Genomic DNA, 15,050 nt, shown 5'->3' with positions numbered 1-15,050 from the left:
AAAAAAAAAAAAAAAAAAAAAAGATGTTTTTGTTTTGTTTGGCTTCGATATAGAAAATCTTGAGGAACAATCTAAAGTTTAGAAAAGGACTCTTTTAATAGTTGCGCAAAGGTCTCATTGAGGTCAGGGAACAAGAACAGTGGCAGCTTGGTTATTACTAGCTGATGTACCTTTCTTGTTAAAGATGGGTTGGTGATCGAAGGTGATGGTTAATCTCTTGTACCCATTTTTGTCCTCAGCTTCCTGGCATAATTTAATAAAAAATTGTCGATGAGGACTTATAGAAATGACTGTTTTTTATAAATAAAAATTTAGATTTGCAATTCTTTTAAGATCTTTTGTAATATTACCTTTTGAGATAAATAAAATGATTCTTTCTTTGTAACCGCAGTTTCCTGCCAATACAAAAGAGACTGGCTGAAATATATGTGGCTTGCTTAAAACTCTATTAATCAATTATAAAAAAAACAATAAATTATAAATCAACTGTAAAAGAATCATTGCTTTGGGGTGAACATGTTATGGTGGGAAAATTAATAAAAAGAAAAATGTTTAACTACATGTGGGCTTCTAAGGAAAACATGAAATTTGTGATCATGTGATTTCTTCCTGTGTAAAGATTTTGGTTTTGGGAAATATGCAACTTGTGGTTGTGAAGTAATCTTTTCTTATGTAAAATTTTTTGTCTTAGGAGTTAGAAAAGGGATAAGAGAAAACAAGAGAGGCAGAAGGAAACCGTCAGGGAAGAAGAAAAGCAGGGCAAAAGAGCAGAGCAGAGGAAGAATAGAGCAGGAACAGTAGAGAGAAAGAAATAAAACGAAGAATTAGGCTTCATCCCTCAAATAAAGTTCCCGTGTGTGTCTGTGCATCTGCCCAGCAGTTTGCGGACTCCAGGCCGCCTCTTCAGTATCTGACCCACTGGGCCCTTCAGGAAGTTCTCTATCTACGGGTCTTTTCCTTCTGTGTCTAGTTCTCATGTTCTGCAGCAGCTAGGAGCCCTGTGCAGCACTGAGCCAGTGGGACCTGGTTTCTAAGACCATCCCTGGTATGATTAGTGATGGATTGGGCTCAGGGTTTTCACAGATGCTCTTAAACAAACAGAAAACTGTCGTTTCTGCTAAGGTTTTTGGTAACAACCAAAACAACAACAAAAATAGCTTCTACATATGTTCTATCCTGCCCACTGCCACCAAGCACTGCTATTACTGTGTATGAGGAAACCTACTCACTGTTAGAGAGATTGTTAAGTGAATAAAAGTATCTTTGTGTCTGGACTGAGCAGGTTTCTGTCCACCATGCATCCTGGGCTCTTGCAGCTGCCTCGTAAACTCATAGCGTCCCACATGTTCACTTCCCTCGCCTTCTCCTGTGCTGTCCCTTGCCTGTACACTAAGGTAACTCTGGGCCTCACCTTTATTCTTCTCTAAGGGATGGCAATGTTGGAAACTCACGGCTTAACATATTTTATCTAGTTTTTGAGTTCCTGGTAACAGAAGAGCTGGAAAGATGGCTCAGTATGTGAAGTATTTGTCACAAAAGCAGGCAGACATTAGCTCAGATACTGTGCACATTCATACACACACATGTACACGTATGCATATACATGTGTGTACAAGTATGTGCAACACATAAATTAAAAGAAAAACCTGGATGGATAAATCCAATTCCAAATGCACACTCTTGAGCAGAGACAAAAGTTTCATTCTTATTATTATGAAATAATTTCAAAGTCACAGAGGGTCTCAAGAAGCCCCATAACCTGTCCTCAAGCCTCTGCCTAACTACATCCTTTATGAGACCCAAGCCAGGATGCCTCAGTACTTGGCTGTCCTCTCCCAAGGCCCAGAGGTAGCATGCAGCTCAGTGCAGCTCAGCATGACAAGACCCCGGATCTGAACCCTGGAATGCTGATGTCCTACAGTCTAGAACAGCCTTGAGAGACTGCCCTAGCTCTCCATGCATGACTCCAACAGCCCTGAGAAAGGGCAGCCACTTCATGGGATGACCCTCCACCTGGGTTTGCCCTTTACTGCCTCACGACTGTGTGCAGCTGGCAGGTCAGAGCTGCACTCTGCTTATTCTGCCATGCCATCACGCACAAATATGTCAGCATGGCCCCTCACAGACAGACTGCCAGGTTGCCCCACTGCATACCACTCTTCTCTCCTTTAATGAATGTTTTCGGAAGATACTCTTTGGGACTATAGAACATTCTGATCTTGTCTCATTCTTATCTATTAGATTTAGCATAAACTATTTTTTCTCCTCATCTAGTTATTAGTCACCAATTAGTGACTTTCCACTCCCACCATCTTTCTATATTTATGAGCTGACGTTCCTGCTTAGCAGACTTCCTCACTTTCCCTTTTTATCTCTCTGCCCTTGTCACAGCATGCTTGTGCGTGCCTATTCACTGAGTTATAATATGCACTGTCCTTGTTCACGTTGATACTCGAGCTGGCCAGATCTGACTAATGGGACACTATCAGGCTAGCTCTATGTTCTTTGTATGTGACGCCTTCTCATACTTCTCAAGGTGGTCCTTCCTGCCCATGTTCCACAAACAGCCATTCCTCCCTACGGCATCCTCAAGAGCAGGGCTTAAGACATGGTCACTGCTCAGCCTTCTCCATCCATGACTACACAACACTGTTCCAGTTCCACCTTTTCTCTGTGACCAAAAGCAACTTCGGAAGGGTTGGCTACAGTTTTCAGCTTACAGTCCATCGTTAAGGTGTGTGCTTGCAAGAACTGCTTCTGCTCAGCTAGCTTTTGTCATACCGCCCAGGAGCACCTGCCCTGGGCCAAGACTCCAGGTTTGTTGCGGGAGGTCCTTCCGCCCCTCCAACCAATAGCTGCTGTGATACCAGCCCATTGGGGCGTGGTCTCTCTCCCTTTAAAAAAGCGGCTATTTCCTCTGCTCGCTCTCTTCACTTCCTGCTCCGCCGGAGACTAGACTCCCTTCCTGGTTGTGCAGATGGCTGTTGTCTGGGACGGTGATCTGTAAGTTTTCCCCTTTAAATAAATAACACCCTATTAATCATAACTCCAAACTGGTGTGGCCTTGTTCGTGACTTACGCCTTCACAGGTTTACATTCCAGAGCTCCTGGATCCCCGAGAATCGTCCACAGCCCTGGGCATGGACAAGAGTGCATGACAAGGTCAACACAAGAGCCTGCAGAACCACTGAGAGCTCCTCAGATGGAGACTCTAAAGCTCTAGTCAACCTCAGGGTCAGAAGGTAGAGATTTTTTTCCTTGAGACTCCAGTAAACATAAATGCACATTTTAAAGCTTTTAGTCAGAGTCCTGCCATGACTGACGCCTTGGCCCCCATGAGGCCTGAGCCGGTGTGAAGGGCTGCCTACACATAGGAAGTCTGCTTTCTGGGCCACAGGAGATATCCATGGTTAAAGATGCTAACTCCTCTGGAGACTGGTAGGGTCCCTGCCTCAAATCCCCGAAAAAGCACCAACGAACTGTTCCTGTCTTTCTGGTTTTGAATCCTCAAAACTACCAACTCCTGGGGAATTTAGGGAGACTACCAATCACCTGGCTGCAATAATCCTGAAACAGATGCAGGAGAGTCAACGTCACACGCCACCCGTCAGTCATTCTCAGGCAGATGAAGAGATACAATACAAAGACAATGGAAGAGCTTTGCACCACAGATGTCCCAGTTCCTCTCCTGCATTAGCGTGGTGGAGACGGCCTTCAAAGCATCATCCCAATAACGTGTCTCGCCTACGTTAAGGAAAGCGACTGTCATGCAGAAGGAGCAGCTGTCCTATGGGTCCTCCTCCTGTAGGCTTTAACTCAGAGGCATATTAGGTGACTACCTTACAGGATGGACTATGCAGATCAAGTTTCTGGAAGTCCGAGCTCATGGTCTCTCCCGAGAAACCTTTGCTCAGATGGGAATGACAGCATCAGACCCCTTGTCTTTAGTTTCTTCCCAAGACTCCTAGCAGTGCTTGCAGCCCCTGAAGCAAATGCCCCTCGCCCTACTCAGGCAGTACGCAGGATGGAAGGGAGGGTGTTTACGTCTCATTCTCAGCACCTCATCTGTAATGAACTCACACAGGCCCACCAATCTGAGCACTGACATTCTTACACAGATGGCTGCTCACCATTTGTAACCTGGGTTCCCGAAACTCAGAGCAGCCCTTAGCACCAGACCTTACTGATGCGCATGTCGGCTGCTCTTGGGACTCACAGTGAAGATGAAGACAAAGAGAACGCTCTCTCCACCACTCAGGGATGATACAGACTGAACAGGAACACTGGTGTGTGCGAGTCTTCAGGCATCACTGCTGTGTCACGCACAAAGTCAATCTAAGTGGACACTGAAAGGAAAGAGAAGGGCACTGGGGGGAGGAGGGGGCACTAGGAGGAGGAAGAGGAGGGGGGACTGGGAAGAGGAGGAGGGTACTGAAGGAGGAGGAGGGGGCAGTAGAAGGAGGAGGAGGGGGCAGTAGAAGGAGGAGGAGGGGGCAGTAGAAGGAGAGGGGCACAGGAAGGAGGAGGATACTGAAGGGAGAAGGAGACACTGGAAGGAGGACAGAGAGCTATGGTAGGACCTACAGAGACAACAGACATGGATTATAGAGCCAGTTGACAAGGGAATTTACCAAGGATGGCTTTTATGAGTCAATCTGTCTTCAGCTTTAACGGTTCTAAGCTCATGCTGCCTCTTGCATAGGGCACCCCCATCCCACCCAACCCAGTAACATCCAATTAGCAACCTTGGAAAGAGATCACACAAGGACTCAGCAGGGCAGACCTGTGAAGCTGTACACTCACTGTCAGGCAAGAGCTTACTGCAAAGACAGTGCACATGACCCTCGAGTCCTCGGCTGGTGACATAAAGCAGGACCACACACACAGGTGGCTGGATGAAAACAGAGCATCCCCCTTAGTGCGGCAGACCAGAGACACTGTGAACAGCCTTGCTGTGGTCTATGCACACAATCAATAGCAGGACGGTTACCAGAAACTGCTTCAGGTACTACTACTCAGCTCCCTCCACAATGTGAAAGCCAATATCCTTGAGAGGCAAGTACCAGCAGAAAAGGAAAGCCCCAGGGTGTTGATTTACAGAATTTTTGTTGTTGCTGCTGCTGTTGTTTTAATCAAGAAACATTTTTATGTCTACCTTGAGTGATGCATTCAACAACTACAGTCCTGACAGGGCAGATGGTTCTCTCCTACCCTGAAGGGTCAAGGAGCCTTATTGGTGAGAGGTTGAATTCAGCAGTTCTCAGAATTCAGGAGGCAAAAAGGAAGTTAAATGGGTTTTCTTGAATGTTTCCTGAACTGTTCACTTCTGTGGGGAGACTGCCTCATCCCATGATCTGCTCTACGAACACTTAAAAAACTTTAAACACTAGAAAGGACACAGTAGGAGACCTGTGTGCTGCCATAAGGGGGGTAAGCAGTGCGCACCACCATCCTAGGCAGATGCCCCTTACAGTTCAAGGTCGGTTAGGGAGAGGCACAATACGTGGCGGAACCAGTGTCGCTGCATCTGGGGACAGTGGAGTCCTGGTGGGCAACACTGTCACCTGTTCACTGAAGTCGATGTCTGGACTGACTTTAGACCATGGATTGTGATTTACTAACAGCTCTCCAACACCAAGTCACTTTAACCATGGCTCACCACTACACTAGGAAATAAAGGACAGATTCATCAACACTAGTGAGTCCCTAGTGAGTCCCCTGCAGCCTCTGCTGAGGGAACGGCCTGCCCCGGGTACACATGACAAGCATGGTGCCCAGCTCTTCTCCCTGAGGGGCAAAAAAAGCCTTCAAAGCAACAGTTTGATTCAGCAGCTCAACACATTACAGTTTCCACAGCTTGTCTAATGAACAAAATGGAATGCCCTGGGATGTGCTGAGTATCTGTCAATTAAAGTTCGATGTCTCCAAGGCCAGTCTGGTCTACCCAGGGAGCTTCAGGACAGCCAGGATTACACAGAGAGATTCTGACTCAAAAATCAAAAGAGGTCAATGTCTTAAATACTTCTAAACCATCGCAGTTCTGAACTCTGCACTTAAAAACAGACAGCACTTAGAGTGCATGTGGACTTGGTGCTCTTTCACACATGGTTCTGGGAAGAACTCAGGGCATCATGTGTGACAGCAAACACCTTCACCTACTGAGCCCACCCACTAGTCACTACGTACTTGTTTGCTGACTCTCCTGAGCATCATAAACCGCGAGCATCCCCACTGCTATGGAAACGCTGTCAGTGTCTGGCGGTTTTCATTCTGTTCTTTGTTCCTGAGCCTCAGGGCAATTGGGACAGCAGGCAAGAGCTCGTTATTCAGACTTTAAGAGAAAAGTTCTCCACAATCCACAGGCAGAGTGGGCAGGCAGCTCACAGCTCACACAAACCTCACAATCATGGTGCTCCATTTCTAAAGCACCAGCCCTGGCCAGAGGGAAGGAGTACATAGTGTACTCGGGCATCACCGCCGACAGTCAGCATACACGGACACAATTCTCGGACAACTCTAGTTTTTAAACGTAAACCTAGAGAACAGACCTTAGGAGCACCCAGTCTCCAGAGCTGCCTAAGAAAACTGGTCTTTTACACCACTGTTTACAGTTATGGAGGGGCTTGCAGACACCCCCACCCAGTACTGATCCATTGGTAAGTAAGAAATGTTTCACCAGGATCCAGCAGGACAATGAGGCCTGCGCGCGTGTGACAACTGCATGAGGTGCGGCAGGAATAAATGAGCCCACTCACCCTGCCTGGTGGTACCAGAGAGAAAGCTGCCCTGACCCATCGAGGTCTTAAATACTGACACCCCAGGTCTTGCCTCTTTTTTCCCCCTCAGGGAGACAGACAGGAACTTTTTCTCGCAGAACAAGTGTCTAATCTCACTTCTCACCAAGAGTGGGTTTTGAGGGCAACTCGAGTGGGGCATGGGTCCCAGCGCACTGCCATCCCCTAATGTCATGGCTTGAGGCCAAAGGCAGGCAGGCACGGAGCAGATGGCGTCCTGGCAAGGTCCCTGCTGTCCCTGCATTAGCAGCGTCTGCTCATTACTCAGAACCTTCACTTGCTTTATCTAATGCTCCAGGAAAAGCATTTTGATTTGATTCATTTCAGGATGGTAACGTACAGCACAATTAGTGGTAAAATCAAACTGGAGGGGGCTGACAATTGGAAACAAGGCACAAGAAATATGAGGCCAGTGGGGTGGAATTCAGCTCACAACTGTGGATCGCCCACCAAATCCCAGCTCCCCAGTGCATGCGCAGGTCTCTCAGGGCGCAGCTCAGGAAGGGTGCTGAAGGGCTGTCTCCCAAGTTCCCTGCAGGGAGGCTCCTGCTAAGGAGAACATGGCAGCTTCAACAAGGGGTCTGGGTCTCAATGGCTTCGGAACCTCACTTAGGCACAGTGAGAGGGCTGGAGTTCATTAACTCCCTGAACTACACACAGCAGACCCCACAAGGCCCTTTTCTAGTGATTTTGACCAAGAAGCATCAACCACTGCTCTTGAAAGGGGACAAGGAGTGTGTGTGCTTGATATTTACACCTGTGAGCACTAAATCAGCTCTTCGGGAATATGTCAATCTGTCACCCAAGTGAGGCTGAGGCCGAGGCCACCTGGGATGGAGAAAAGGGCCAGAAGCTGCCATCCACCACGGAAATCCCGGCAATCTGACATGACTGGTAAAGCCTGCCTACCATGAGAGGTGAGTTCCTGCGGGAGGAATGCTCTTTCTCTCTTCACACTGAAGTGGACAAAGCCAAAGCTCTGAGGCAAATCCTGAACCCTGAAAGGACTGCAGTTGACCTCACAGCGAAGTGACTGCCTGCCAGCATGACCTGAGATCCTAAAGCACAAGATGTAACCAGACAGGTCAACAGTGTCCCTGAACAGACCAAGCACAAATTGCTCCTACTCAAAAGCCCGGACCTGTGGGATGTGGCAGCCTGTCTCACGGTGCCAATGACTACCAATACTCAGGACACTACTTCCTACTGACCTAGAATGGATTCATTTGGCTAGGATTTAAATATGATATAACTACAAAGGAAAAAGAAGGACTACAAGCAGCAGGCATGCATAAGAAAAAATTCAACTCTTCCCACCAGGAGAACTACAACCACAGTCATGTTCCATTCCCTACCACATCCATCAATACCTCAAACTGAGAAGAGCAAAGACAGCATGGCATCTGTGCTCACCTCCTACCTGGAAATCCTTCTTCCATGTGAAAGGACATCTGTACAAAGCTTTTCACTACAATGCTGCTTGTGAGAGCAAATGCACACACACCTGCTTTGCAATGAGCCACAGGCGTATACAAAAAGGAGAGCTACCTAGGTGTGAAAAATGAGGCTTTCAGATATGGTACTACATCAAAAAGCCAAGGAGGGGAGCTAGAGAGATTGCTCAGTGGTTGGAGGACTACTAGCTGCTTTTCCATAGACCCTGCACGCACACAACTGTACGTAACTCCGGTGCTAGGGGATTCAGCTTCCACAGGCACTACGTGCACGTGGCACATAGGTATAGACATGCAGGCAAAACCCCATACACATGAAAGTTAGACAACAGCAAAAGACTAGCATCTGACAGAACACTTGTAGGGACAATTCAGTCGTTATTCATGCAAACCCCAAGCACTGAAGTCTTCAGTCTAGCAATGGCCAGTGCTGCAGCCTGGATTTACGTATGCACAAATTCAAGGTCACTGCATTCAACAAGAACAAGGAGTTCAGATGTCCAGCGATAAGGGCTCCACACGTGTGGCATGGTACAGCATGGCACCACGGCCAGCACTGAGAAGAGGAAGGAGTAACACAGGTCGCCAACGTGCAGCATTGGTTTAAAAACAAGACCCACTGAAGTGCACGAAGCTGGCTTAGGAAGATGAGAAGACCTAGAAGACTAGGAGTGGCTCCTTTTACCTTTTCAACAGCTTTGTTGTTTGCCCTTTAACTATGAATTTGTAGGCCCAGATGGCCTGCAGCTAAGTAGACCAGCCTGGCCTCAAACTTGGAACTCACCTGCCTCTGCCTCCCAAATACTGTTGGTAAAGATATCCACTAATCCTGGATGAATTAAGGTTTTTAAGCAAAATATTTGACATATGTTTTGAAATTCCATGTTCAAGTATTTACCGTGAAGAAAGTTGTCTACCATGCCTAGGGTGCTCCCCTATTTATATGCAATGGCAGTGACTGGGCCAGACACTCTTGTCAGCAGCAAGTATAGCTCAGCGGAGGAGGCTCCCCATATCTGCATGCATGCTCATGTGTGTACAGTCACTGTGCGTCTGTATGTCTGCCTGCATACCTAATTTGCACCACACTTTATTTTCCCTTCAAGCTCTATTTGTAAGCTCATCAGCTATGATGAGCTCAGGACTCACAAGAGTCTCTGTGTTTGCTGTCAGTAACACCAGTCCAGCCAATACAGGAGCTGGGAGACGACAGCAGCTGGATTTCAACTTCACCCTCTAGTCTTCAGTTTCCCCAATGGTAGAAGAGTCTGCCATTCAAGAATGCAGGACAGGAAGTGCTGTTAGAGCATTCCAAAGCTGCGAGTCCAGCTGCAGGCTAAGCAGCAAGCATGCTCAGTCTGCAGCTACACTGCCCACCTGGGATCAGCTCAGGCCGAGGCTACACTGCTCACGTGGGATCAGCAACCACGCATGGAAAAGCTTAACAAGGCCACAGAAACAGCATGCTGGTGCTACTGGTGCTACTGCTGCTGCTGCTACCATTCTGAGGAAGCTAGAGTTGAACCTAGGGCCTCCTGCATGGCAGGCAAGCACAATGCTGAGCCGCACCCGTCTTAACTTAGCAAATGTCCATTTGTAGTGTCTAATAACATTAACCAGAAGAATAAAGTACAAAGTTTTGCCCAATTTTTTTAAATCCTTATATTTGCTCTTTTTAGATCTGAATTTTTATCACTGAATATTAGACATTTATAAAACTCCCTAATGGCTACCATAGCTCCACCCCTCTGTGCCAATGACACCACGCTGCCTGAAGATCTGCATGGCCCTGGTATGAACACTGAGTCCCAGAAATGTGCTATGGTACAACTTCCAGGCCAGGGTGTGTGTGGGGCTCTTGGAGCTGCAGACTTTGACACAATGGACATCAGGACTGTGAGCAGTAGGCAGGCAGGCTGCCACGGCCAGCGCCGTGATCACTTCCATCAGCTAACAATGTCACATGTCCCATCATTTCCATAGCAGTTCTATAAACCCACAGTTGCTCACACATACTCTCTCCAGGCTGGAGACAACACATCAAGGACCACGCTTGGTGGGTGAGTGCCAGGTAAAGGCAGGCACTGATCGCCAGTTTTCTGCCCATCCATGTCAGATCACCCCTCTATCCTTATCTCTAGTCTTTTCAGCCTGAGCCGAGGATACAGGAAAAGGAGGCCAAGTATATTTAATATTTTAAACTAAACACACCATTTGCTTAAGATGGTCTGGCCAGCCTCATCATGCCTGGCACTGACATCCAGCTCCAGGGTTCCAGGATGAATTAACACCAGTTTTAATGGGTACCATGTTCCAATGTCTACTAATGGACCAGGGTTATTGGCTAGCTTCTTCATATAGAGGCAGAAGGCAGTGCATGAACGTGCATGTGCTTGTGTTCCCAGAAGAGGTGGGTGTGTGTGAATGTGTATATGCCTATGCACAGGAGGCAGGAGCACATGAACGTGTGTGCATGGAGGACATGGGAGCAGCTGCAGCTGCTGCAGTTGATGAGGCTTTCTTCTGCACAGGGAGGCAGAGGGCTGGGGTACTGGGGTACTCACCATCCTCGTAAGCTGCAACTGCCAGCGAGCTGTTGATCCTCACAAAGGAGACATATGGCTGCATTCCAGGTTCCTCCTCTTCCGACTCAGATTCTAGGAAGGGGGCCACATAGTCCCAGGTGCGGGTGTCCCACACCCTCACGTCCCCTGACGTGTATCTGGAAGAGAAGAACAGTCTTGGTTCCAAGGAAAATCTGGAGAGTACAGACAGCAGCATGTGGGTGGGCTGGGAGGTTCCATTCCTGTAGCTGTCTGGATGGATGACTAGTGGAGAAGGAGTCAACTGACCACAAAAGGCTGTGAACGACCTTCAATCCCAGCACTCGAAAGGCAGAGGCAGGCAGAGCTCTGTGAGTTCAAAGTCAGCCTGTTCTACAGAGTGAGTTCCAGGATGACCAGATCTACACCACGAGAGCCTGTCTCAAGAAGGAAGGGAGGTGGGGAGAAGGAATGAGCACTGCCATGGTGTCCCCCTCCCACTCTCATCAACAGGCTGTCGCCTCCGCTCCTTCCACACTAGGAATCAAGGGAGAAACATGGACACATGCTGGTGTCCCCATGAACTGTGCCTGCAGAGACACAGGAGCAGCTGGGACTGAAAACTATCAGCTCTGCAGCTAAGCTCTCTCACCTCCTCCAGGAGCAGAGCTAACTGGTAAGGGCCCCTGAGGACTCCTGCTCAGGCACTGCTGCCTTCCTGTGAAAGGCGCTGTCCTGCCCACTAAGAAAGCAGGGCACTAACTCTAGCCTGTGGCTTTGGTCACTTCCTGGATGACCTACTCGGTCATGAAGTCCCAGGATGATGGTGCAGCCAAATGATGCTACAATGCCTGTTACTGAGGTGTCCGCATTCCTCCTGCTGAATCCCTCCGTTGAGGAGGACAGGGACTGAGGAGAAGCACCTGTGGGGGCCTCATGAGGAGCACAGGGATGCTAAGGAACAGTCTTCCTGAGGCTCCAACCACACAACATTTGTAGAGTCAAAAAACTTAATTCATCTCCAAAACCTAGGACACGTGAGTGTCTGGGGTGGCTACAGAAGGCCAGTCTCAGGTCAGAGGCCCATGGTTATGTATTTACTGTGTGCATGTATGCTGGAGGAGGGGCACATGTTTGCCACAGCACATGTGAAAGTCAGAGGGAAACTTTGCCGAGCAGACTCTCTTTCTACCATCATGTGGTTCCAAAACTGGACGTGCAAGGCCAGGCCTTTTAGGACAGTGCTTCACCCACACGGCTATCTCAGCCCCCAGGGTGAGGTTTCTTAATGCGTTCACTGCATGCCCTGACTCAGGAGGATTCCTCGAGCACACACTGCAGTGCTCCCCAGCTATTAGTCTATATGTGCACATGAGCTCACTCTGCAGGACCGGGTGCAGGCAGAGCTCTGCACAAGGAGCACACAGCAGGAGGCTCCCAACACTGACTGCTGCTGCTCCAACAATCATCACCATCCTACTGTCCGTAACAGTGGCAGTGCATGACCAAAGCTGTACACTCATGTGCCCTGAACAACACAGCCACAGACTCCAGGCTCTTCAGGACGTGGTCTGGATGAACACTGTTGGTGAGGAGCCTACACACAACTGCACCCGGCTCAGCACCCTCAGTCTGACTTGGGTTGATCACTGGAATACAGCCAGTTTCAGCTACAGTCAGGAAGGCAAGTATGGGAGTCTAGACTGTGAGTCCACTCTTGAGGTTCAACTCAACAAAAGGAAGAACTCAGAAAAGCAAGATGAAGAGAAAGGCTCATGAGAAGAAAATAAGCACGGGATGTTCCTGCTCCCGGCAGCCCTGGCTGGACTTTCAGCACGTCCATGATCTTCACACCGTGTTCCTCCAGGAGTTCGTGCAGGTCCCTCTGCCCTCACTCAGCATTCCTGTCCATTGCTGAAATTGATGCTCTCTTGGGGTACAGCGGGAGGAGCAGGGGATAGAGAGCAGGCTCTGAGGGATCAGGGCTCCAGTTCACCGCCCTCTCCAGATAATTCTGAGACAAACAGCAAGGAACACCACAAGGAAAACATGCTTCACTCTGAGCCACACAGCAGTGAGCGAGCGGTGTGAGACATTACTGCTGTGTCCTCACTGGGGATAAGCAGAGGGCACAGCGAAGTCACTGCGCTCACTCCACCCGGCAGCACATGGCTTCCCTCTCAGAGCTATCTCCACTCCCTCCAACACTTACACACCAGGGCCTCCCACTTATTCCAGGGGCCATCCTAGACTCCTTGCCAGCCCCGCCTGCAGCCAGCCTGCCTTGCTGTCTCAGCAGCTGTGTGCTATCACCAGTTGGCCTTGCCTCCTCACCTGGCCTGCATCTCTATCTCACACAAGCTAATGCTACCGAGAACTGGTGTCTGGAAAGGGCAGGTCACCAGCAGTGTGCTCACAGGTGGCAGCAGCTGTCCTTGCTCCCAGCCAGCAGCCTTCAGTACTAACGGGAGGCTAGAACACTCAGAACACAGGCGACTCTCCTCAGACTTCTGCTCTCCTTCCAAGCACACTAGACTGTAGCTCTAGGAGACAGCAGGCAAGCCCAGTTATTTGCATAAACAGGGAACTTTCCAAACATCCACTTGAATTAATTCTGTTCTTTGCAGCCAAAGAAGCGTGCAAATCACAAGCATTTGCCCCTTTCACCGAGGAAGCAAATTTCCCATTTGAGCAGGCGCTGTAGGACACATGCAGAGGCTCTGACAGCTAAGGGAGAAAACAACACAGCAGAGGTGGTGCTGCTAGAGCAGGCTGCAGGCAGGCATTTTCACCGATGGATAACACTAGCTAGAGCAGAGGGACCTGCACAAACTCCTAAGTGTGGTCTAAAGCATGCTTAAATCACAATGGCCAGGGCAAGGGAAGACACGGGTATGGAGGTGGAAAAGGCTCCAGATGCTCCACTGCGGCCTAATGACAATTACCCTCAACCAATTAAGACCCCACTATGACAGTCGCACTGTCAGGAAGCCTCTGAACCTTGGCGTTGATGGCTGTAATTAGCGTGCATGGTACAACTAAAACATGAGCTTATGTACGGCACAGAAGAGTAGAGGCAACCTCGTCACAGCAAGTGGGGATTCACCCCAGATGCACATGGGCCAGGGACATGAAGAACCACCTGCTTTCCCAGTCATGCTATGCCTGGCGAGGTGGTGTTTACCTCTAAATGGAGGTGGTCAGAGATGGTAGCTGACTGCAATGCCAGGCTCCTCAGCACACCAGGGCAATCGCCAATTTAAAATGATTACCATCAAAGAGCTAATGGATGCTTCTGCCAGCAGAAGATTATATTCAGAGCAAAAGGCCACAAGAAAGGGGGCTAGAGGAACTGGTCCTACCTTGCACGACCATTCATATCCCTCCCGTGTGACACTCTGCAGGGGAGGCTACATGTGCTCCCGGTGCCAGATCACTAGACACAAATGTGTCCTCGGCTCTTCTAAGCAACCTGGACAAGTGGAGGAGGTTTGACAGAAGAGTGCTGAGGCAGAGTCAAGCGATCGTTTCCTCAGCCTGCTGCTAAGCCCATCAGGCACTTCACACCCCAAAACAACAGCTTTCAACAGACACCACTCACAAGAACCAACCCCAGTTAAGTGAAGCACAGAGAATTTGTGGTTTGCATACTGTGCTCAGCTGGGCATGACACAGCCCTCCCCCGTCCCTGCTCCACCAAACTCTCTCCATCAGTCTCACCACCCTATTTCATGGGAAGTCAGACACCAGCAACAGTGGGAACCGGAGCATGGGGCTGGGTTGACCCAAGAACACCTTCCATACCCTTGGCGAGCACATAACAAAGATCATCGAAATTTCTTCTGCCTTCACAGGACCCTGTTTTTGCCACTCTCAAATGAAGTCCCAACTCTATTCTGATCAGGCCTCAGCAGCACATGGTTTCAAACACTTGAAGCCCCATGCCAAGGACTCCAGGAAGGAAGACACACAAATGCTGTAGTGGATTACTAGTGACTAGTGTAGCCCAGGAGTACAGAGGGACACCTTCTCCCCACAGTCGAGCACTCCTAAGTGCTCACAATCCTCTGGAGCAGCTGGAGTGGGCTTCCCAGGAGGAACCTGGCCTGGTCCTGGGCCTGTCTAGAGTACTCTCCTTGGTGTCAGGTCCCTTTCTTCCCACTCCACTCCCCAGCATCTCCCATGCTGTCCCATAGCCACCAGCAGCTGCAGCCTTTGTTAGCCTGAGAACTGCTTCTGTGCACAGAGTGCTGTGAGCA

At 49.1% G+C, this 15,050-nt stretch overlaps 1 protein-coding gene across 2 annotated transcripts in view; it reads right to left on the bottom strand.

The window, feature by feature from the left end:
- Fbxw8 (F-box and WD repeat domain containing 8) overlaps positions 1–15,050 on the bottom strand; it is a 108,175-nt gene that overhangs the window by 58,982 nt on the left and 34,143 nt on the right. For both annotated transcript variants that reach the window (XR_007594767.1, XM_050158997.1), the window contains exon 5: positions 10,813–10,970. Coding sequence is in view for 1 of the 2 variants with exons in the window: in XM_050158997.1 (XP_050014954.1) it covers positions 10,813–10,970 (158 nt within the window). In the remaining variant the exon portion in view is untranslated. The remainder of the gene's footprint in view (positions 1–10,812; positions 10,971–15,050) is intronic.

Source organism: Alexandromys fortis, unplaced genomic scaffold, assembly GCF_014885135.2.
Source record: "Alexandromys fortis isolate MF-2015 unplaced genomic scaffold, M_Fortis_MF-2015_v1.1 scaffold_90, whole genome shotgun sequence".
NCBI classification, from domain to species: domain Eukaryota; kingdom Metazoa; phylum Chordata; class Mammalia; order Rodentia; family Cricetidae; genus Alexandromys; species Alexandromys fortis.
This window is presented reverse-complemented; position numbering and strand designations above follow the sequence as displayed.